The sequence below is a fragment of the Peromyscus eremicus genome, chromosome 2 (genome assembly GCF_949786415.1).
Source record: "Peromyscus eremicus chromosome 2, PerEre_H2_v1, whole genome shotgun sequence".
Classification (NCBI taxonomy): domain Eukaryota; kingdom Metazoa; phylum Chordata; class Mammalia; order Rodentia; family Cricetidae; genus Peromyscus; species Peromyscus eremicus.
The window spans coordinates 123,838,377-123,863,155 of NC_081417.1; the positions used below are offsets into that span (position 1 = coordinate 123,838,377).

A 24,779-nucleotide genomic window follows, 5' to 3' on the forward strand; every position below is an offset into this window, starting at 1 on the left:
AAAAGACTGGTCTTATTTGGTTTGTCATTTATGTTATGTCATTTTAGCAAATACCAATTAGCCAATATAGAGATCTTTTTGGTTTTTACTTGCAAGTCTAGGACTGTATACTACTTAGCAGCTTCTAAGTCTAATTCTTAAAAATTTGTAGAGTCTGATTGCATTTTTTATTTTAAATTGTATATATACTTCTTAAGAGTGTGGTTCTTTTTTCTTAAATAATTTATTTAATTTTATTTTATGTGTATTGGTATGAATGTGTCAGGTCTCCTAGAACTGGAGTTATAGACAGTTGAGAGCTGCCATGTGGGTGCTGGTAATTGAACCCGGGTCTTCTGGAAAAGCAGCCAGTGCTCTTAACTGTGAGCCATCTCTCCAGCCCAAGAGTATGGTTCTTAAGAACCTATGTTGCTCAAGCTGGTCTTGGACTTCAGGGCTCAAGTCATCCTTCTGTCTCATCCTCATACGTAGCTGGGTTTATAGGTATATGCCACCATGCTCAATTTGATTTTATGCTTTTTTTTTTTAATTTGATTTTTTGAGATGAGCTTTCAGGCTGGACTTAAACTCATGATATAGTTGAGAATAGTTTTGTACTCTGCCTTTGCTCTCAAGTGCTAAGGTTATAGTGGGCAACCATGCCAGTGTTGATTATATTTTTTGTTTTGTCTTAGAGACAGGGTCTTGCTATGTAGCCTTAAACTCTAAATTCCCCTTCCCCAGCCTCCCCTGTGCTGGGATTGTAGGCATGTACCACCATGCCTGCAGTCTTTTTTGGATGGGGTAGGGACAAGGTGTCAATTGTAGCCTAAGCTGGCCCCGGGCTTGCTGTGTAGCAGAAGCTGGCCTTGAACTGCTGATTGTCCTACCTGTTCGTCCCAAGTGCTAGGGTGACAGGCGCTTACCACTATGCCTGGCTTCATGCCTGCTTTTTGAACTTTTAAACTTTTCTTATTTGTTCTTCGGGCTTTAGGCTAGTGTCTAAACCTTGGAAATTCTTTCCACCATATTTTCCAGTTGTATATATGAATTAGAATTGTTTTCCCCAAATATGCTAAAGTTCTTAGCTAAAGCACTTATTTTACTACCTGTGATGGTGGGACTTTATAAAACTGGATCATAGGCCAGTTTTCTTTCTCTGTGTGTGTGTGTACGTACATATGTGTGTGTGTGCATATGGAAGTTAAAGTGTCTTTGCACAGGTGCCCTCCACCTTTTGTTTGAGACAAGGTCTCTCTTGCTGGCCTGTGTCTTTGGCCAAATAGCCTAAGCTGGCTGGCTTCTGAGCTCCTGGGATCTACCTGTTTCTGACTTCTATCTCACCGTTGCTGGAATTGTAGGTTACCACCTTACCCAGTCTTTTACTTGAGTTCTGGGGACCCAAACTCAAATTTTAAAGCATGTTGGGCATCCGAAATGGGGTGTTGGAATTCAGGTCCTAATGCTTGTAAGATAAGTGCTTTCCTGACAACGCCATCTCTCTTCCCCACCTCTACCCAGTCATTGTAGGAGAGATTTATATAGATGTCAACTCCATATCTATCATGTCACTATTCTTTACAGATAACTTGTTCTGTCAGAAAAAAAGAGAATTGTTTTTAAATATGATCTTGTGTTGTACACTTAATTATTTTAATTATATCTTTTTAAAAAGCCAAAGAAATTCTTGAATCTTTGTGATTATATTGTCATAAAAAGTAGTCTTTCAGTAAAAATTACTGTTTTGGTATTCTGATGGGTCAAAGAAGTCAGGTCATATTGGAAAGTGTTTTTATTCAGTTTACAATAGTGGAGGCTACTAATTAAGTATTGAGATAGCCTAAGAAGAAAAAGAAAGTACTTTTTTTTTTTTTTTTACTGGTAGACTGTTTAACATGCACAATGCCCTGTGTTCTGTCCCAAGCACTGGGAAGTGGGGGTGAGGGTGATGAATGATATCCTTAAGGTTTCCCTAGGCAGTTGTAGTAGTACACACCTGTGATCCTAGAACTTGGGATGTTGAGGCAGGAGGGTCATTCAGGTCATCTTCAATTACATTGGAGTTTGATGCATGCTTGGTCTACATACATAAAATATTATTGTGAGAAATCCATGGAGTCTGCTTAAAGTGTAAAGGAATTTATTAGGGAGGAAGACTCACTACAGCATAGGAGATTTATCATAGGGTCCTGGAAGTCTGAGGTACAGTTCAATGCTGTTCTTCTGCCTGGGTCCATCTCAGCATCCAAGCCCACAGGGAGAAAAGAGAGGGCAGAGGGTGTATGTGTCTCAGGTCTTAAGGGTAGCCCTGAGCCATGTCCCAGGGGCAGGTACTTCAAGGTCATAGGTAGAACAGGTATCCACTACACACTATTTCAATAAAACAAATAGAACTTAAACCATAGGACATGATGTCTGTAATCTCACCACTCAGGAGGCTGACGCAGGAATTTGAGGCTAGCCTGGGTTACACAGTGAGACTCTTTATGTAAAAAAGAGTTGGGCATGGTGGTGAAACTGATCTCAGCACTTGGGAAGTGGAAATGGGGGTAGGAGGGTGTCAGGAGTTTTAAGGCCAGCCTGGGCTACATGAGGCCTTGACTCTTGAAGCAAACAAACAAACAAACAAATAATAGGAGAGAGGACTTGTGAGATGACTATATAGGTAAAGGTACTGAAAAACATACTCTCAAAAGCAGTCCTCTGACCTCTACACACATGCCATGCCCCTGTCCCCATCACACAGAAATAATTTAAAATTTCTTTTGACTTATAAAGAACCCCCACCCCCACCCCTCAAAACAACAGAAAAAGAAGGGAAAAGAAGAAGGAAAAAATAATGTGAGGCAGGAGGCTCTCTTGAGCCAGGTAGTTCAGAGTTAGCTTGGTCTATATAGTAAGACCTGATCTTTTAAAAAATAAAAATAAAATAATACCAGTAGAGGACTGGGTAATACAGCTCAGTGCATACTCATCAACCTTTAATGCCTGAAAAATAAAAATCCCAATAACATTCCAAGTAACAAGCACCATTTAAATTTAAACAATTTGTTCAGTCCTGGGTGATCTTTTCTGATTGTCTTGTGTCTGGAGTTTGTTTTGGTGTAGTAGATCAGCTTCTGGGCTGAGAGGAAGCTCAAAGCCTCATTCAGTTTACTAATCTAGTCTAAAAGTTCTTGCGGTGATGTTAGTTACCCAGAAGTCTTTTTCTTCCCGTTTTGAGATGGGGTCTTTTTTTTCTTTTTCTTGTTTTTTTGAGACAGGGTTTCTCTGTGTAGCCCTGGCTGGTTGTTCTGGAACCCAGTCTGTAGATCAGGGTGGCCTTGAACTCAGAGATCTCTCTGTATCTGCTCTGTCTCTGGAGTGCTGGGATCAAAGGCATGCACACCCACCATGTCCAGCTATTGAGACAGGATTTTACGTAGCCCAGACTAGCCTTAAAACTTGTGTAATGAGAGTGTGTCTTGAACTCCCAGTTCTCTTTCCTCCTCCCAAGTGTGGGGATTAAAAGCATATGTTGGGACTGGAAAGATGACTCAGTGGTTAAGAACACAGGCTGCTCTTTTCCAGAGGACCTGAGTTTAATTTCTAGCACCCATGTTAACTATCTGTAACTCCAGCTCTAGGGGATCCAATACCCTCTTCTGGCCTCTGTGGGCATTGAGCACATATATGATACATAGACCTATGTATAGGCAAAACACCATACACAAAATTTTTAAAAAGGTATGTGCCAATTTGTCTGCTTTTTATTCTTTTACTGTACTGAGGATTGAATATAAGGCTTCATATATGCTGAGTAAGTGCTCTACCACTAACTAAGCTGTATTCTCAGCCCAGAAGTGTTGAAATTTAAAGTCCTTTGTGAGGCTATGGAACTCTGTTGAAGACATCAATTCTAGTTTGTAGTTTATAGCAGAGCCTTTTGCAGAAATCAGAGCACTGTAGAAACTGCCTGTAGATGAATGTAAATGGATGTTTTTAATTTGTTGCTATGACTGCAAGAATGGAAGATAAGATTCCATATTAGGATTCAGTATGTAAATACTTAATTAATTCAGTTTATGTTTACTTTGAGTGCATTGATATTTAGGTTATGCTGAGTGTGAATGTTCCTTTCCTACCATGGTCAGGAAGTGGATAAAGAAAAGTAGTTCTGGAGAATTCTAGAGGCATATTTCCTGATACTTCTGTACTTCCTTCTTCCCCCAAAACTGAAAGATTAGGCAGTTTTTTGTTTCTTGCTGAGTGCCTGATTCGGCCTGTTCTTGCCCTTGAGAGCTTTTTTCTTTTCTTCTTTCTGGGCCTGGGCTGTGTGAATACTTCATGTGTTTACAGTAAACTTAGTTTCTTAGCTAAACTAGAAACACAGCTAGTTCATGAATATCCTAGTATTATACTTCCTTTCCCATGACTTTTAAGATTTACTTTTCATATTTACAAATAGAAATCTAGGAAATCTTTACAAAAACAAGTTTTTTCCCTTTCCTCTTGTTTGTTGTGACCTCATTCTGTCTTAAAGGATAAGTCCCCATTAGTCAAAATGATGTATTCCCCTTAATGTGCTATAGAAAGTTTGTTATGACTTATCAAAGCTGATGACTTCTTTGATTTTTTTTAAGCATTATAATTTCTAAGAGTAGATATAAAAGCAGAAGTTAACCTAAAATTATTTGAAGAGTCAGATCATATTCAGCTATTCCAGTTGTCAGAAGACTTCTAGGAAATATTTTTTTCTTATATTGGCATTTAAATGACAATCATAAAAATGTGGAGTTAGAAGATCTGTGTTCATGTTCTGACTTTACTCACTTGCTTTTCCTGAGCTTGTTTTTTTACTTGTATAATAGACATGATAAACATATTTTGCAAATTGACTACTGTGTAGATGGTACCATACTTAGGAGGCTCTGCAGAGGCCTTGCTCTTGTTAGCAGAAGGATTCTGGTTCCAATTCATAAATTAGGAGGAGAGATGGAGAAGTGGTATAATTTTGATTTTGTGTTTTATTGTCAGTTTCCTGTTTCTTGTCTTTTCAGGTTGACACAGGCCATACTGGAAGGGTGTTGGCTTCAGATGCTGCTGCATTCCTGAAAAAATCAGGGCTTCCAGACTTGATTCTCGGAAAGGTAGGATGTGCTTATTATAACTAGATTATAATGAATATGAAGAAGCATAGTAGAACTGCAAATAAATTCAGAAGGATACAATCAAGAAACAAGTTAGAACTGAGTCATAGGAGCAGTTGTAGTAATGGGATGGGGGTTGTGGTGTAGTGAATTATCCTTTTGAAAATTAAGGTGATAGCAGCTGCAACACTCGGGAGAGCAGGTCCTGTACCTTGCCTGGGCAGCACAATAGAGCCAAACCCACTGTTGGAGGTGTGGGTGAGCCAGCCCGGAAGTTGTGAGTATGGGAGAGCTGTCCCCATTACTCATGTGTTGTGTGGCAGCATGGGTGGGGGAGAGATGCCCTCCCCCAGCCCTACCCCCACTCATCAACGCCTGAGGCAGGTGGGAGAGCTGGCCTTGAGGTCATAAGAGCAGCAGAGCTGTCCCTGCCCCTCACCAGCTGCAGCACTAGGGAGAGTGGCCCTTACACCACACCTGGGCAACACAGTAGGGCTGGCCCTGATGGTGTAGGTGTGGGAGAACAGACTGAGGATGGGAAGGTGGGAGAAGTGGCCCCACCCCTTGTTCACCCCCACAAGGGGTGAACTAGCTGGGGCAATTCAGGAAAGCTCGCCCTAGTGGTGAGGACAAGGGAGAGCTGGAAGACTGACCAACCCTGCAACTACCCAGGCCTAGAACCAGGGTTATGAGTTGGCCCACTCCAACATCTACCCCATCTGTGATCTGCTGGAGTATGTGAAGGGACCAGTCCTGCAGCTCCAACTGCAGCATTTCTGTGACACAGAGTAGCAGCAGGATAACCAGGAGGAGTCCCAGTGAGGGCCCAGCATCCATAGTGCAGCAGAAACCAGACGCTTTGAACCAGACCAATGATTCTTGGCAATGAACACTTGCAAGTAAAGATATATGGACAAAAGGGTTTACTGTGTGACTCACTGAGTCACACTGCAGCTTCCATGACAAGATTGATTGTTCTTTTTTTCCTCTCTTAAATTTTATTTTATTTTATTTTGGGGGTAAAGTTGCAAGGATATAGGGTGGATATAAAGGGACAGGGAAATGAATGGGATAGAGATGCATGATGTGAAAGACACAAAGAATGAATAAGAAAGTTAAAAGAAATTAAAGTGTTGTTGAGCATTTTAGAAACATCACTTTTGACTAGGGTGAAATGAGAAAGTAATTGTACACTTGAGTATTGTGGGGAGGTACAGTGCAGAGTAGGAACATTGCTACCCACTCAAACATTTGGACCTATCCTTTTTTCCTCAGTAAAGCTGCTTCTGTTTAATGTACAAAGCAGAGTGAGGGATTAGAAAGAACAGAGGTAGAAAGCCCCTCTCTTGCCAGATTGTTATGCATGATATTGATATATAATAAAAATCTTAAAAAATAATTAATACTAATAGTTTCAGATTCATAGATAAACATTAACCCTCCATAGGAAAAAAATCATCTTAATAAGAATCAAAATCAGGGTAGTACATTTCAGTAGACAGCGTTTGATTCACAATTAAACTCTGGGCTAATGAAAAGGGCATTTGACTAGAAGTTGGAACTTGGGTTTAATTTTTCCCTCATTCCTTTAATGTTCTTAGGCCAGATCTCCTATCCTAGGCCTTCATGTCTTTGTGAAAGAGTTGCATTGAATAATTTCTAATGATTCTTAGATTTGTTTACACAGATCATGAAGTTATAAATTACAGGGATTTAATTTATTTTTTAAATGATTTTTGTTAAAGTATATAGAAAGATTGATTCTTTTTCCTCTTACATTTCAGATTTGGGATTTAGCTGACACAGATGGCAAAGGTGTCCTGAACAAACAAGTAAGATTAAGAGATTCAGATGAGGCTTTTTTCTTTCTAATTTGAAATAAAAAGTAGCAGATTTTTATTTTTAAGCTCAAAATTAGTTTTTTAAGACCATGTGTCCTAACATTGAAAGTATTTTTAACTACTGAATATTTAGCTATCTGAATACTAAAGTTTGGTGACACTGTTTTGCTGAAGCTTTTATATAATATCTCTTTTTTTTTTTTTTTTTTTTTTTTTTTTTTTTTGAGACAGGGTTTGTCTGTGTAGTTTTGGTGCCTATCCTGGATCTCACTCTGTAGACCAGGCTGGCCTCGAACTCACAGAGATCCGCCTGGCTCTGCCTTCCGAGTGCTGGGATTAAAGGCGTGCGCCACCACCGCCTGGCTAATATATATCTCTTACAGACAGACTTTGTTCTTTGTTTCGTATTAATTAAATTTTTTGAATATACTAGATCATAAATTAACATTGGTTTTATTAGTAAGTGTTACTATAGATAAGCCCAGACCTTTGAAAGGAGTCTTTGGGCTAATCAAACCTGAACTCTTGTGTAGGTTTTGTTTCTTACCTGTTAACCAAAAAGTGGTGCACAGGATGGAAGTACACCCTAGTCTATAAATATGTGAAACTGGTTATAGCTGAAGGTATTGAATACCATGTGTATACTTTAATGTTTGGCTTTTTGGAAGTTTGCTATATCCTGATATTTTTGCTTAGCACCACTGTGTAAAGCTCATTTTCCCTATGAGCATAGCTAAAACAAGATCAAAAACAGAAAAGGGATGAGAATAATAATTAATGATAGAGTCAAAATACCCAGCCTCTTTTATAGGAAAATTATGTGTATGGGTGTTTTGCCTGCATGTATGTGCATGTTTGTGTGCCACATGTGTGCCTCGTGCCTGTAGGGGGTCAGAAGAGGGCTTTGGATCCCCTAGAACTGGAATTATAGACAGTTGTGAACTGCCAAATGGGTACTAGGAATCAAACCCATGTACTCTGAAGAGCATCCAATGATTTTAATGATTGAATCATCCTCTCTAGCCTCAAAAATACCCAGTCTCTTATTAGGATTTCAGGACTAGATTGTAGTAGTCCTCATTGGAGGTTCTAGGTAGAAGGGCCAGTTCAAGACACTGAAGACGTATGGGCACTTAGGTATGGTCTGTCTACTCAATCAGCAAGTGTTTAAGAGCCAGGCTTTAGAATTGCAGAGGTGAATGTGACAGGTGTAGTTCCTCTTAGGAATTTGTAGTATAATAACTTCTTCACTGGTAGTCCTGGACATTGAATGAATTTGAATTGTCTTTGTTACATCCAGGTTGCTAGATATATAGGTCTGCCATTGAAGTTTGGGTTTACATTGAAGGCACAGTATTTTGTTCTGGCTATTTGAAGAAAGATTTGTGTTGACTCAATGGTTACAGAAATTTCAGCTACAGTCATTTGGTTGCATTGTTTCTGGGTCTGTGATGAAGCAGAACATCAAAGCAGTAAGGCACAGTGAATGAAAGCTTGCTCACCTCCCTGCTGCTGAGAAGGAAAAAGAGGATAAGGGCCTGGGGTCCCAGTATCTCCTTCAGGGGCTCACCCTCAGTGACCTACATAGGCCCTACCTCCTAAAGTTTCTTCACCTTCTAGTAGCACCATCAGGTACTATGCTTTTAGCATATGAACTTGGTGTGTGTATAGGGGGAAATTTAAGATCCAAACTATAGCAAAGGCATACTTAAAAAAAAGTGTGTGTTTAATGTGTGTCCATGTTCTTGTGTATGTGCCCGTGTGCACATGTGGAGATCAGAGGACAGCGTGAGGTGTCAGCCTTCACTTTCCACCTTGATTGAGGTGGGATTTCTTTGTAGTTTTTCAGCTGCATATGCTAGACTAGCTGGCCCATGAGCATCTGTGGATCCCCTTCCCCACCTCTCATCTAGCCATAGCATGCCAGGATTACAAATGTGTACTACTACATCCAGCTTTATGTGTGTTCTGGGGATCTGAACTTCAGTCTTCACTCTTACATGGCAAGCACTTATCCACTGAACCATCTCTCCAGCCCAAAGATAATACTGTTTGGATTATCTTTTGAAAGAAAGAAAAGAAATCCGAGAATCTGTATGACAAAAATGACACTTAGTACTTCCTACCTCCAGAATAGTTTTATTTCATTGCTCCTAATACATTGCAAGGTGGATAGTATTAGACTGTCCTCCTTTTAGGGAAGAATTTTATTTAAATTGCCCGTGGCATTGCAGTTTTAAGTAGCAGAGCTAGAATTTAATGAAGAATTACTTCATTCAGAGCTCATCCACAGTGTGGAAATGGGATCTCATTCTTTAAGAGTAGTTGAAGAATATACAAGCATTGAAAGCTTGGTGGAGCAGACAAAACTTTAGCAGGAGAGACGTGGAAGGTCAAAGGAGAAGTAGAAATGCTTTATGATGCTGTGGAGATAGAGAAGAGTTTTGAAGCATCATTTTTGCCTGAGCTAAGTAAGACAGTGAGCAGGATGAAGAAGCTAGGAGGTTATTGGGATGTAGGCTACCTGGGAGAGTTGAAGTCTTATGACACAGAAACTTCTTAAGTAAATGAGGGAAAAAAAGAGAGAGAGGGAGTGAGGGAGAATGAATGAGAAAGGGAGACAGGGAGACAGGGAGATAAGAGTATGAGACATAGAGAAAGGGAGAGAGGGAGACAGTGAGAGAGAGAGAGAGAGAGAGAGAGAGAGAGAGAGAGAGAGAGAGAGAGAGAGAGAGCGAGCTGTGTGTGTGTTGCTAGAGACCCTTAAAACAAGGGTCTCTCATTTATGTGAGACAAATACTCTACCATTAAGTAACATTTCCAGACCCAGGGGGAGTCTCTCAAGAGACATGTATGGAATACAGCACATAGCTTGAAAAGTAAGAAAAGGTAAAAAGGGTAAGAAGAAATAGATAAAATGGGGATAGGTAAGAATGGGGATGGTTAGAGTAAAATCAGCAACAGTCCTAGGATGTTGAAAAACTGGAAAAAAATATTACTGGAACAAAACACCCGTTCTATTGTCAAGCCTATCTAACTGAGGACAACTGATAACAAATAAATTGAGCTTCTTTACATTTATTTACTTACTTAATTAGGCTTGAATTGAGACTTAAAGTACAAGGACCTTTGTGGAAGATTTATAAATTGTTTCTCGAGACAGGGTTTCTCTGTGTAGCCCTGGTTGTCGTGGAACTCACTCTGTAGACTAGGCTGCCCTCGAACTCACGGATATCTGCCTGCCTCTGCCTCTGAGTGCTGGGATTAAAGGTATGTGCCACTACCCCTGGCTGATTTGTAATTATTTTTAAGTCAAGCAGTTAAAATTGTTTTAGATGCTGACCAGTAGTTTTCTGTAGCTCCTCTGAAATAGCAGTGATGGACTCTTATACTTCTGATCCAGTTTCGAAATCACATCTCCCATCCAGAGATGGCTTCTGATAAGTCAGTTGTTAGCTCACTTTAGACTCCCAAAGACCTCTCAGTTAACAGACAGCACTTTCAGTGATACTGGATACTCTTTAAATGTGGATATTTTGTACCATTTCCACTTTCATACACCATAGTTTAAGTATTTTTTTACTTTACTAATAATGTTAGAAAAATCTTTGTACATGTTTCTTTTCTCAATTTCAAGGCAAATATTTTTGAAGCAAATTTCTTGTTATATTTGTTGCTACATAATACTGTGGAATAATTGTGAATTATTTTACATTTTCAGATCATAAAGTTTAAAAGAAGGTAGATTTGGGAGAAAAGCTAACATTTATGCTTTTCTTTGTCAGGAATTCTTTGTTGCTTTACGGCTTGTGGCGTGTGCCCAGAATGGACTGGAAGTTTCACTGAGTAGCTTGAATCTGGCTGTTCCTCCACCAAGATTTGTAAGAAATAATTTTATATGTAAAATGTATTTAAGTAGAAAGATTAAGGCTGGGGAGATCTTCATTGGATAAAGTGCTTGCCCCTGTAAGCATGAGGACTGGAGTTCAGTCACTAGTACCCACATAAAAGGCTGGATAGGCATAGTGACCTGCCTGTAATCCCAGAATTCAGGAGGTGAGACAGGATTCTCCAGGGCATAGCTGGCTAGCTAACCTAATGGAACCAGTGAGCTCTGAGTCAAGTGAGAGATCCTACCAACAGAAACATACACAAACACATACTATATTCATACTTAGCAAAAAAAAATTACACCACATGATTTGAAAGAAATCGATTTTTCTCCTTTAATCCCTATCACTTAGCTACCTAGCTTTCTTTCTTAGTAACTACTACTATTAGTAGTTTTGTATATGTTTTTCAGAGTCATATGTGCATATAAAAAATATAAATATACATTTCTTAATTTTCTAATTGTAGCATTCTATGTATTTGACTCCATACCCTTTAAAATGGATATGTGTTAATGTTTGCATGGTATTTCTTTATGTTTACTAAAATTTATATAAATTTCAATATAGGCATGTAGAGAATTCTTTAAGGAAAAATGCGGCATCAGATAGTAATTTTATGTCATCTTCCATATGCAGAAATATAATTGTAAACTCTCAAAAGTGAAATTGTCTTTAAGAGTTTTTGCATGTATGATTTGACGTTTACCAGTAGTTGGTTGGCATGTCAATTTCCTTGTGCTTTTGCTCACATGCTCTTGTCAGGTTATAGATCCATGTCAGTTTGGTGGCAAATGGTATGTTAGTGTCTAGATTTGTCTTTTTAACTTATAGGTGAGATTGATTAGGTTTTTGTTGTTGTTGTTGTTGTTGTTGTTTGGTTTTTGGGTTTTTGTTTTTTTGTTTTTTTGTTTTTTTGAGACAGAGTTTCTCTGTGTAGCTTTGGAACCTGTCCTGGAACTCACTTTGTAGGTCAGGCTGGCCCCCAACTCACAGAGACCCATCTGCCTCTGCCTCCTGGGTGCTGGGATAGAAGGTGTATGCTACCACTGCCTGGAGAGATAGATTAGTTTTAAGACCCTGAATGGTTTTTGTTCCGCTATGGGAGTGTCTAATTCTAGACTGCGACTATTTTTCTTGAGCAATTATTCTTTTTCTTCCTGAATTCTAGAGGTTCTTTAAAAATTAGCAAGTTAATTCTCCACCCATATCCTTTGCAAATATACTCTTCCAATTTGTCATTTGTCTTTTACTGGGTTATGTTTTTACTCCCATGATGAAATTGTTTTAGGTAAATAAATTGCAAAGCTAAAACTTACTTTTTCTTTTTTTATATTTGTTATTTCTGGTGGAAATGTGAGTGTGGATTTAAATTCATTCTTTCATGGTAGTTATCATATAGAATTAATAATGTATTGAATAATCATTCTTTTTCATACCAATTTCAAATGCCACATCAGCGATGACCTAAAAGTCATTCGCATTTTGATGTCTTTCTGGATTTTCCTGTTCTTGTTTATATATCTGTTTAGCTGTGTGCCAATTTTATAATATTTTGATTATCATTATTTAGGAAATGTCTTTATATATGATACAGCTTATCAACCCCACCTCAACTTATTTAGAAGTTCAATAGCTCTTGTTTTAATTTTAAATTTAATTTTGGTGCTGCTGGAGCTAAACCCACGGCCTTGCACCTACTGGCCAAGTGTTTTACCACTGAGATGTTTCCAACCCTTCTTCTTTAAAACATAATATTTTAGAAGTATTAAGGCTTTTAACTTTAGGGAGCCAGAGAGATGGTGTAGGAGTAAAGAGCACTGGCTTCTCATCCAGAGGACCTTGGCTCCATTCCCAGCACCCACATGGTGGATTAAACTATCCGTAACTCAAGTTACTGGGGATCCAACACACTTTTCTGGGCTGCATGGTTGCCAGGCATGTACATGGTACACAGACATACATTCAGGCAAAATACCCATACACATAAAATAAAATAATAAAGCAAAAAAAATTAACTTCAGTTTTGAGAATGTCTGTATCTCTCTGTTTAGACATGACTTACAAGGGTTGTCATAAGTATTTGTTGCCTAGGTATAATACTGAGATTTTTCAAATGTATTTACCTGTCTCTGGAGCTAGATAAAGTAATAACTTGAATGTGCTGCCATTAGGTATCATATACAGGTAACTTAAAAGTGCTAAATAAGTTTTTCTGGTCTGCTTTCCTTAAATAATATTGGGGAAAAGTTTTTATTTCAGTGGACAGTAGATGAAGGTCTAATTAAAGTAAAATAGTGTTGATACCCAGCACTTTGCACAAATACATTTAAGTGGAAAAACCACATTTTCTTCATTGACTACTGGTATGAGGACTTCAGCAGTTCATTGTTCTCTGTATTTCCTAGCATGACTCTAGCAGTCCTTTGCTAGCCAGTGGGACTTCAGCTGCCGAGCTCCCTTGGGCTGTAAAGGTAAATAAGTTTCTTCATCTCTTTTGTTTCCTACTTAAAAATATCTTCTTCCCTTCCCTCAAAATACATCGTTCTGCATTGGACTTTCATATACATGTTCAAGGAGTGTAGGGAAAATACTGAAGTTGAAAATTTTGAGTAATGCTTTAGCTCTGTTAGCCATTTTGTAACAACTTTTAAATCCTCCCTTCGCTCAAAATACATTGTTCTGCATTAGACTTTTATTTCTTTGAATTGAAGATAGAATATCATTGCCAATGTCTTCTTAGAAAAGTTACTCCCTTGCTATAGGTCTGGTTGAGTGTACTAGGTACTCCTTGAAGCATTCTTTCTGTCTCTGAAATTGTTGGAGTCTACCAGACAGTAGAAAAGCAAAGCTAGTGTTCCAACAAGTCCTTAGTAGAGACACTTTGAAATGATTTAGTATATTTTGATGAAATGTTTTTGAAAATGTTAGCTTAAGAGTACGTTGTATGTTATTTGAGGATTTTATTCTTTTGGTTTGGTTTGGTTTTGGTTTTTGTTGTTTTTCAAGACAGGGTTTCTATGTGTAGTTTCGGTGCCTGTTCTGGATCTCGCTCTGTAGACCAGGCTGGCCTCGAACTCACAGAGATCCATCCGATCTGCCTCCCAAGTGCTGGGATTAAAGGTGTGTGCCACCACTGCCTGACTGAGGATTTTATTCTTACATGTGCAGTTAAATCCTTTTCATGATTGTTTAACTTGTCATCTTTCTTTTCATATTGTAGTCTGAAGACAAAGCCAAATATGATGCAATTTTTGATAGTTTGAGTCCAGTGGATGGATTTTTGTCTGGTGATAAAGTGAAACCAGTGTTGCTCAACTCTAAGTTACCTGTGGAAATCCTTGGAAGAGTAAGATAGCAAACTTTAAAAGTAATTTGTTTGTTTGTTTTGAGATGGTCGTAATGTATAGCTCGGGCTGGTCTGGAACTCAAAGACCTCTTGCCTGAGCCTCATGAATGCTTGGACTGCAGTATTGTGCTAGATATAGTTATTACATATTTCAATTTTATACTTACCAGGAGCACTAATAGCTCATTGTTTAATATATAGACAGGTCTTATTAAAGTTGTGTTAGTACAGGATTTTCTGTATTTGTAACATGTAAATTATTGTCATTGTATTTCTGGTTTTAGTTATTCCCTATAAAAAAAAATGAATAATTGGTATTAGTTACATATGTAAGTCCATTAATCAGATCTGGTTTTTTTTTTTTTTGCATGTATACTTCAATGATCTAGTTGTTTGACAAATTTTAAGAGATCATCTGTATTTTTTAAAGATTTATTTTTCTTTTTAATTATGTGTACGTGGGGGTGGGGGTGGGGGTGGGGGGCGTATGCACATATAAGTCAGATGCCCATAGAGTACAGAGGAGGGTGAGGGGTCCCTTGGACTTGGAGTTACAAGCAGTTGTGAGCCACCCTGTGGGTATTGGAAGGGCAGCAAATGCTCTTAGCTGCTGAGCCATCTTTCCAGGCCCAGACCATCTATATTTTCTGTCTTCTACCTTATCCTATGTATTATAGGGTCTTGTTTTAAGGAGTATGAAATCATAAATTTTGCTTTCTGACTGTGTTTCTTGAATTTTTTCTCCTAGATGTTTGTTAGACTTTAATTCTTTGATCTCAGGCTCCTTTACTTCCTCTGTTTTTTTTAAAATTAATTAAATTAATTAATTAAAAACTTAATTAATTAATTAATTAATGTGTGTGTGTGTGTGTGTGTGTGTGTGTGTGTGTGTGTTTTGGGGGTGTGCCACAGTACACCACTGTGAAGATTAGGGGACAGCTTGAGGGACTTGGTTTTCTCTTTCCGTCATGTGAGTCCTGGGGGTAGAACTCGGTTATTAGGTTTGGCAGCAAGCACTTTTACCTGCCACGTTGTCAAGCTAGCCCCTTCTGTCTTTTTTGGATTTTGCTTGTTTTCTGTTTTTTCTCTCTTGAGTGTGCTCACACATGTGTGTACACATGGAAGCCTCAGGTGTTGCTCTTCAGGAACTGTTACTGTGTTTTCTTATTTTCTTAAATTATTTAATTTATCTATGTACTTAGTTATTTGAGGCATGTTCTTTCCTTATCCTGAGACCTAGACACCTAGCCTTTTTTTTTAAAGATTTATTTTATGTTTATGAATATTTTGCCTGAATGTGTATGTATTGTCCACCATGTGTGTGCCTGGCACTCATAAAGATCAGAAGAGGCCATTGGATCCTCTGAAACTGGCATTATAGATGGTTGTGATCCACCATGTGGGTGCTGGGGACTGAACCTGGGTGCTTTGCAAGAGCAACAAGTGCATTTAACCACTGAGCCATCCTTCCAGCTTTGACCTCAACCTTTTTTTTTTTTTTTTTTTTTTTGGTTTTGGTTTTTTGAGACAGGGTTTCTCTGTGTAGTTTTGATACCTGTCCTGGATCTCATACCGTAGACCAGGCTGGCCTTGAACTCACAGAGATCTGCCTGGCTCTGCCTCCTGAGTGCTGGGATTAAAGGTGTCCGCCTCCGCTGCCTGGCCTGACCCCACCCTTTTTATGTGAGTCTGGGAATTGAATTAAGGCCCTCATGCTTGCATGGGAAGTGCTTTATTAGTGAGTTCCCTCCCCTGGCCATATAGTGCACGTGTTAACTGTGCAGTTGAGTAACGTTAAGTAAGCCATCGTCACCATCAGCATCTCCATGACTTTTTTCAACTGGTAAGACCTCTCTCTTGGAGTCTTCAGAAATTATTTTTTCTTTGTTTAATTTCTGTGTGCTCGTCCAGTTCCATACCTTTATTCTTAGCTCTTTTTCTACATTGTTCTTCAATATCATGTCTGATGAAATCATAGATTCTAACTTGAATTTCCTGCTTTCCTATATAGATCTTTTTTCCTAAATGCTTTTAAGACTTTAATTCTTTAACTTTGTTAAGAAGTCTTTGATTTTACTAAAAACTCAATTTTGCATTTGCTAATTATTTGCCTTCTCTTTTGTTTCATACAGGCTTTTGAGAAATGCTAAAATAAATTTATGATCACTAATTTTTTTCTGGATTTCTCCCTACTACTTGCCACTTTTGATCTGTTTCCAAAGTAATTTCTCTCCTTTCTTCTTTCACGTTTTAAACCATAACCACTCTCTCTAAGCTCCCAGCTCTCGTGTAAGCAGCCAGTTTACAGAGGCTGCCCTGCTTCTTTAAGTGACTTTGGGAAAGTCCTTAGAAACTGTTTGTTGGTTTTCAAATCTTTAAATTGGGTATAGTTTTCAGTTGATAGGGTTCCAAGGATTAAATGTGATAGTATATGTTCTTAATACAATATATGTTAAAAATTCATAGAACGTTAGATTCTATGGTGGTGGTGGTGGTGACTAACATCACATCCCCAGAAATACTTGTGCTACTGCCCCTGGGTCATTAAGTGCAGCCCAGGCTGTCCTGGATGGAACTCTCTTTAGACTAGGCTAATCTTGAACTCAGATCTACCATGCCAGCAAATACTGATTTTTAAAAGCTTTTTTTCTAGTAGTACTTCCATCCTTTTCTCTATTGTATGGTCGGTGTGAGATTGCTAAACTTTGAATATTATAATATTCAAATAATATAATATAAAATAGTAATATCTTATTGCTTTAAACTAACCTTCTAGTAACTTCTCATTGCAATTAAGACAAAGTCCAGATTCTTTTTATGGCACTTAATGACCAGGCACTCTCACACTCCACTAGTAAACGTTCTCTTCCTGTCCGTAAGTGGAACACAAAATAAGAGCATTAATTGTTCTCACTTCTCTTGTTTAAGGTTTGGGAATTGAGCGATATTGACCATGATGGAAAGCTTGACAGAGATGAGTTTGCAGTTGTAAGTAACTAAATGTTCTTAAAATGTAAAGTTTCTTAATTTTATCATGTGACAACCTTCTTCCACCCATACCTCCCTCCATTTGATGAAAACAGGGCTTAAACTTACAAGCTTCCTACTCCAGCCTCTGAGTGTTTAAATTATAGTGTGTGCCACCTGCCCTGGGAAGCATTTCCCATTTTAATTTATCTTTAGTATAGACCCATCAGAATGTAGTTAGTAACCTTTTTAGGAGTTATAGGTGACAGCATATTTTTAATGAGAAAGAGAATGTGTGTATTTTGCCATCATTTTTTTTCTTACTTTGGTACTTAGGAAAGATACTTGGTTAATATACTGTAATGATGATGGTGTGGTAATTTAGTGGGGGTCTTATATTGCTTCAATCTTCTTAAATTAATTCAGTTTTGTTTCAACTATATCTCCTAATCTTCACATTATTTTATTAAAAGGAAACATGAACAACGCTTTAGTTTTATTTTAACTGATGGGGCAGGAACATTTTGGCATCTTTCCTTATTTTAAAGATCTTTGTTATTTAGCAGTTAGGTATTTAATGTCAGAATGGTTTTTATTGCTTCTTTAAAGTTAGATGAAACTTGAATAGGGGCTGGTGACGTGGTTCAGTTGTTAAAGTGCTTGCAGTTCAAGCTCATGACCTCATGATGCACCTGAGTTCAGTCTCTAGAACCTAAGTTAAAGGAAAAGACAAAAAGGTGTGGTGGTGAGAAATTGTCATCCCAGTGCTGGCGAGGCAGAGACAGGATGCTCCTGGGTTCAGTGAGAGACCATGACTCCAAAACTAAGATGGAAAGGAATTGAAGACACCAACATCAGCCTCTCATTTGTACAGGCCCATGCACACATGTACGAACACACATACATAACCTGTTTTGACCTGGGATGAATCAGTAATCTCCCGTGTACTCTTACTTGGATGTTAGTCTGCTTAAATTTTTTACCTCTTTTTCTAAAGAATTGTTGTTTTGTGTGTGTGTGTACATGAGGGCAGTTGCCTGTAGAGGCCAGAGGCCTCAGATCTCCTAGAGCTGGAGTTATAATTAGTTGTGAGCCTCTTGATGGGTGCTGTGAACTGAAGTCAGGTCCTCTGTAAGGGTAGTACAAGCTCTTAATTGCTGAACCATCTCTCTAGCTCAATTGTTTGTTTTTTACTTCTAAACTTGTTCTTTTTAAAAATCTTTTTATGCCTAAGGATGTCCTCTTTTTCTTATTTTTAATCTTCCATATTTATGCTCATAGTCTCTTTTATTTCTTTGGTTCAGTCTATCATTAGGTCAGTGATATTTCAAAACACCCATTCTTTAGACTTATTTATCCTTTTATGTTTCACATTTTTAATTTTCATGTAATTCAGCTCTTACCTTAATTTATTCCCGCTTTCAAAAACGTTTTCTAAAATGTGTTGGTGTCTGTGAGCACAGGTGACATGTCATGAGTGTGGAGGTCAGGGGATTACATCAACGTCTGTTCTCTTTTTCTCCCTTTACCTGGGGAGCAGTCTCAGATTGCCAGACTTGCACAGCCAGCACCATGACCATTTGAGTTATCTCACTGCCCCGGGCTCCTCTTTGTTGAGTCTGAGTAATAGTATGATTGGTCCAGTCAGGTCTTACACTCACTGTCTATCCAAGGATGACCTTTGTCAAAACTTAGAAACCTACATTGGTAAATTACTTTTAAACTTCACACTTTCTTTTGATTTTACCACTTAATCTTTTCTGGTCTAAGCTGTGCTCTGTAGTATTATACTGCATTTAGTTGCTGTGTCTTTTCAGTCTCATGAGTCTTTGACAGTTTGTCATTCTTGTCTTATTTTTATGACTTTGACTTTTTCTGTTTTTGGAATACTGGTGTGATAGCTTGTAGAATATCTTCCAATTTATTTACATTTGTCTAGAGGCAAAAAATGCATTTGTTCAAGTATCAGGATATATACTATCATGGGGATTGATTAAGATAGTGTTTGCAAAATTTCTTCCCAGAAAAGTAATTTACAGTTTTTCCCTTTTTGGTTCCTGTAAAGTGAAGGTGATGCCATTTTTACTTCACTGTCTTTGTATCTCTCTATTGTTTATTTTGTTTTTGTTTTCTTCTTTCTAAGTCTTAATCTTTTCTGTCAGTAGTATTTATTGGGTCCTTATTTTGTGAAGAACATGTGGCACTAAGAGGGAGCTATACTTGTATATGCTAGCAGGTATCACATACTTTTGTTTTTATTGTTGTTTGTTTTTCAAGACAAGGTTTCTTTGTGTAACAGCTCTGGCTGTCCTAGAACTCACTCTGCAGACCAAGCTGGCCTCGAACTAAGAGATCCGCCTGTCTCTGCCTCCTGAGTGCTGGGATTGAAGACATGCACTGTCACTGCTCATCACACACACGTTATTAGCATTTCTTTTTTTATGGTTCTTTAGATTGAACATAGGGTCGCTCTGCTACTGAGCTCCACCTCAAGCCCTGAAATTAACTGTTACTCTTGCGCTGCTTCTCCTGTGTAATGAAAGGGAAGGGTCTTTCCCCTTTGTGTGTCTAGCATCAAGCACAGTGCCTGGTGGGCAGACATTTTTCAGGAAACTTGTTTTGCTTGGAAAACACAGTGTTTTCACCCCTTACAGCAGTTGTTGGTTGCCACGTGCTTGAAAAGATCAGTGAGCAAGTAAAACGAAGGAAATGGTAAAAGTATAGTTGCCTGTTAGTAATACCTGAGAGCCCTCAAAAAAACCGCAAGCTTTGCTCCAGACCTTCTATGCCAGAAGCTGGTCAGGATCTGTATTTTAAAAGCCCCCCAGCACCCAGGAGGCAGAGATAGGTGGATCTCTGAGTTTGAGGCAAGCCTGGTCTACAGAGCCTGGACAGCCAGAGTTACACAGAGAAATTCTTTCTTAAAAAACAAAACACAAAATGAAGCAAGCCCCTCAGATTGATCTGATGTCCACTGAAAGTTAATGTTGCTTAAAACACAAAGAGAAAAACACTCTCAAAGAAAGTCAGTTGTTGATAGTAATCCCAACTAAATCCTTTCTTTCCGTGGCACCCTGTGTAAAATTTAGGTCTATTTGTGATGATTTTGTTTAAAAAAAAAAAATCCTAAAAGCTTTTTGGTTTAGCATCTATGTAACTATATTCACACTCATCTAGTATACACCTCTAGTATAACCAGCATTTCTCTCCTTCCACACACACACATGCACACGTGGGGGCAGCTGGGGCTGGGGGTAGGCATCATTTGATCTGGTTGCTGCTTTTGTTTCAGTTGTAGACTTTGTATAGGATAAAATAAAGTATAATAAGAAAACAAAATGGAGGGCTGGAGAGATGGCTCAGTGGCTGAAGAGCATTAGCAGCTCTTCCAGAGGTCCTGAGTTTAATTCCCAGCAACCACATGGTGGCTCACGGCCATCTATAATGGGATCTGATGCCCTCTTCTGGCATACAAGTGTATATGCAGATAGAGCACCAGATACATCAAATAGATAGATAGATAGATAAAAGAAAACAAGATCATAGTCAAGCAGTACTAAAATTACTCTGTTCATCTTTCATATTTTATTTTATTTTATTTTATTTTATTTTTTTTGTTTTATGAGACAGGGTTTCTCTGTGTAGCTTTGTGCCTTTCCTGGATCTCCCTCTGTAGACCAGGCTGGCCTCGAACTCACAGAGATCTGCCTGCCTCTGCCTCCCGAGTGCTGGGATTAAAGGCTTGCGCCACCACCGCCTGGCCTCATATTTAGTGAACAAAATTTTGGCTTTAGTTTTCTTGGAGAAACTCTTTTCAAGACACATGAAATTAATAACTTTAACTTTCAGGAAAAAACATGTTGTCTGTTGGCAGCAGACGGCAGACGTTGCTTTTGTTGTTGTGTTCAGTGTCCACTTTTCCAGGAAATGACTTCCATCTGCAGCAAGAAGAATGCTGACCTTTATATGCATGCTAGTCACTTGTTGCATGCAAAATGCCAACCTGATATTACACACATTGTCAACTTGGCTGAAAAGGGTGTGCTGGACAGATCATTTTCTTTCTGGAGCTTCAACTTTTTGGAGATGTAGTGTTCATGTATTTTCAAACTGACATTGAATTCTTGTTGGTTGGCTAGTGTGTGGAAAGGCTTGGTTTGGGTCAAATGATGAAGTGCTATTCCCTGGATACACAACACTAGAGTCACCTGGGAACTTGTTAGAAGTGCATATTCTTTGGCCCAGTGCCAGCTTTACTGATTCCAGAATTCTGGTTGTAGAGCTACTAAGCTGTCCAGGTAATTTTGATGCTCACTATAATCTGGGTCCACAGGTCAGGTTTAGTTTTTTCAATTATAAAGGAAAGTATGGCAGTGTGAATTATTACACAGGTGCTTGTTAATGCTGATTAAAGCTTGATCAATCAAGAATGCTGTAGCTAGGTTATCCTGGTTTGTACCATATACATTTATGTATGTGTGTATACACACACACACACACACACACACACACACACACACATCTATAAACGTTTTAAAAATTATTTTTTTAAGATAGACTCTAGTATAACCTAGGCTGGCCTCAATTCAATCCTTTGCTCCCTAGTTCTGAGTACTGGAGTTATAGACATGTGACATTATGCTTGGTTTAATGTATACTGTAGCCTATGGCTTCTTTAAAATATTGTATTAAGCAAGTTAGCATCTCTGGGCCTCAGTTTCTTCATTTATAAAATATTAGCCATCATAGAAATTATGGATCACATTTGTATTGTATACTCAATAGATATTGATTTGAAAACAATTCAAACTTAGGAGTTAAGATAGGAGCCCAAAGCAAATTTCCTCTTGAGAGAATTAGGATTTTCTTTTTTTTTTTTTCCATTTTTTTTTGTTTATTTGTGTTTTTTTGTTTTGTTTTGTTTTTCCGAGACAGGTTTTCTCTGTATAACAGTTCTAACTGTCCTGGAACTGACTCTGTAAACCAGACTAGCTTTGAACTCAGATCTACCTCCTCTGTCTCTCAAGTACTGGAATTAAAAGCATGCGCCGACACCACCTGGATGAGAATTAGAAATTTCAATGGAAAAAAAATCAAGAAATAATACACATTTTTTTTCCTAGTTGCTACTGGAATTCTTTTAGAGTGTCTACTTAACAGAGTGATTTCGTATGATTAAAGATACTGTCTTTTTTTTTTTTTTTTTTTTGCGAGGGTGGGGGTGTGGGGGCGGGTTTGAGACAGGGTTTCTCTGTGTAGTTTTGGTGCCTGTCCTGGAACTCTGTAGACCAGGCTGGCCTCAAACTCACAGAGATCCGCCTGGCTCTGCCTCCTCAGTGCTGGGATTAAAGGTGTGTGCCACCACCACCCAGCTCATCTGTTTTTCTTTTAATTTTCCTTTTTTTAAGCTACAGAAACTTCATCTTCTGAAAATATAAATTGTGCTTTACCGCTTTTAAAATGGAGATATTACATTATTTTATACAAGTTATAGGCACAAATATTTGTTTTAAAAAAATTAATAAAATGGATAGGTTATATCCTATCAGATTCTATAGATTGTCCCCTTTTTTATATACATGCTTTAAATATTAATTAATTTAAAAGATTTTAAAATAGGTAATATATTGTAATGGTTCGAAATTAATACAAGAAGATAGTGAGAAAGATCCATCCCTGCCCTCCACTGATGAAGTTCGAATTATTTCCTCTTTAGTATAGAAGATAACACACTGTATACACATACAATGGAGGTCTGTGTTCAACACTGTACTTTTTCATATTCATCAGTGTACATAAGATCCTGGGGCTTTTTTTCTCACAGAATACTTTGTGATTATTTTTTTCCCCCTGTTTTTTGGAGGCTGCATACAATGGATTGCTTCTAATTTTAAGTATATAATTTGGTCAGTTTTGGAAATTACGTATTTGTGAAGGCAGTACCACAGTGCTTTCCCATGATTTTTTTATGGCTTCATAGTTTTTCATGATATAGGTATACCATAATTTTTAAATTAGTCTCTTACTGATGAATAGTTGAGTGCTGATGCAGATAGTTGCTGTGGTTAATAATCTTTTTCATGTAGCATTTCATATGTGGGCAAATAAATGTAAGGGTAGGTTCTCAGATGTGAGATGGCTGAGCCAAAGGGAAGAGTACATTTGCAGTTTGGTGACCAATTTGCCCTTCATAAGGATAGTACTGATTTGTGTTCTGTAGAGGAGAAAACTAGTTTTCCCTCTAGCCTTTTTAAGTTCTTGACTGGGATTCATGTAACAACAGACATGTTCCCAAAAGAAAAATAAGTTTGTTAATATGTATAATTCATGTATACCTGGGAGACAATTTAGGGAAAGAAAAACTCTCCAAGAAGTGGCTTAGAGCTCAGGCTATTACAGTGTCTTCAACATACATAAAGTTTTAGGTAAAGTGACAAGACAAAGGAAAAGGACCTTCAGTCACTAGAGGCCACAGATTGTGGGAAAGCAGATAGATGAATACTAACAGTAAATAATGGCTAGCAATAATGCCTCTTCTGTAAGTGTCTCTGATGTGCTATCGCCAGGATGTGTAAGTTAGGTGAGCCTGTGGCTCATACCTGTAACCCCAGTACTTGAGAATTGAGGCCAGAGGGTGGTGTAAGGCAAAGTTATCTCATGTCTGTTGTCAGCAGCCCTCTGCCCCCAATAATCCTGCAAAAGTGGCATCTGTTACCCTTGAGTGCCCACTAGCAATGTCTGACAGCGCCTCTTTCCCCACAGTTTAGCTGCCAAGTACATTATGGAACTTGGGATTCTTGCCACTTAGGCAAAATGTCAACCCATTATAACTTTAACTTGTAGTTCTAGTTTAAGAGTGAAATTGGCCGGGCGGTGGTGGCGCACGCCTTTAATCCCAGCACTCGGGAGGCAGAGCCAGGCGGATCTCTGTGAGTTCGAGACCAGCCTGGGCTACCAAGTGAGTTCCAGGAAAGGCACAAAGCTACACAGAGAAACCCTGTCTCGAAAAAAAAAAAAAAAAAAAAAAAAAGAGTGAAATTGACCATGGTTTTTATATATTAAAGGACGGGCCATTTGTGGTATCTTTTGTTTTTTGTTTTTTTGTTTTTTTATAAATTATCTGTTCATAGTTTTTGTCCATTCCCCCCAGCCCGAGACAGGGTTTCTCTGTGTAGCTTTGGAGCCTGTCCTGGAACTAGCTCTGTAGACCAGACTGGCCTTTGAACCCACAGATCTGCCTGTCTCTGCCTCCTGAGTGCTGGGATTAAAGGTATGCATCACCACCACCTGGCAGTTTTTTTCTGTCTTTTATTGGACTTAAATTATTAATTTCTAGGAGCATTTTGTATATTAGGAGATTATTTCTTTATAGATAGCATTTTCTACTCAAATTCTCATGTTCTTTGCTATTACAAGAACTTCAGTTGAAGGGTGTGCCTCTAAGCTTTTGTGACTGAGTATTTCTTCCTAAGAATGATGTAGCCTTGAGTTCTTATTTTTCTTCCTCTTTCCTTTTGTTTCTTCCTCTTTTTCTCCTGTTTTCTCTCTTAACTTTACTCTTAAAGATTTGAGAAGCAAGGCCATAGTGGCTCATGCCTTTAATCCCAGCACTTGGGAAACAGAG

The 24,779-nt window shown here is 38.4% G+C and overlaps 1 protein-coding gene across 4 annotated transcripts in view; it reads left to right on the plus strand.

Annotated features, from left to right (window-relative positions):
- The window catches only part of Eps15 (epidermal growth factor receptor pathway substrate 15), a 110,659-nt gene that overhangs the window by 22,579 nt on the left and 63,301 nt on the right, over positions 1-24,779 (plus strand). For all 4 annotated transcript variants that reach the window (XM_059254693.1, XM_059254694.1, XM_059254695.1 and 1 more), the window contains exons 3-8: positions 5,019-5,108; positions 6,893-6,940; positions 10,735-10,830; positions 13,248-13,313; positions 14,063-14,188; positions 17,117-17,176. In XM_059254693.1, the coding sequence (XP_059110676.1) occupies positions 5,019-5,108; positions 6,893-6,940; positions 10,735-10,830; positions 13,248-13,313; positions 14,063-14,188; positions 17,117-17,176 (486 nt within the window). The remainder of the gene's footprint in view (positions 1-5,018; positions 5,109-6,892; positions 6,941-10,734; positions 10,831-13,247; positions 13,314-14,062; positions 14,189-17,116; positions 17,177-24,779) is intronic.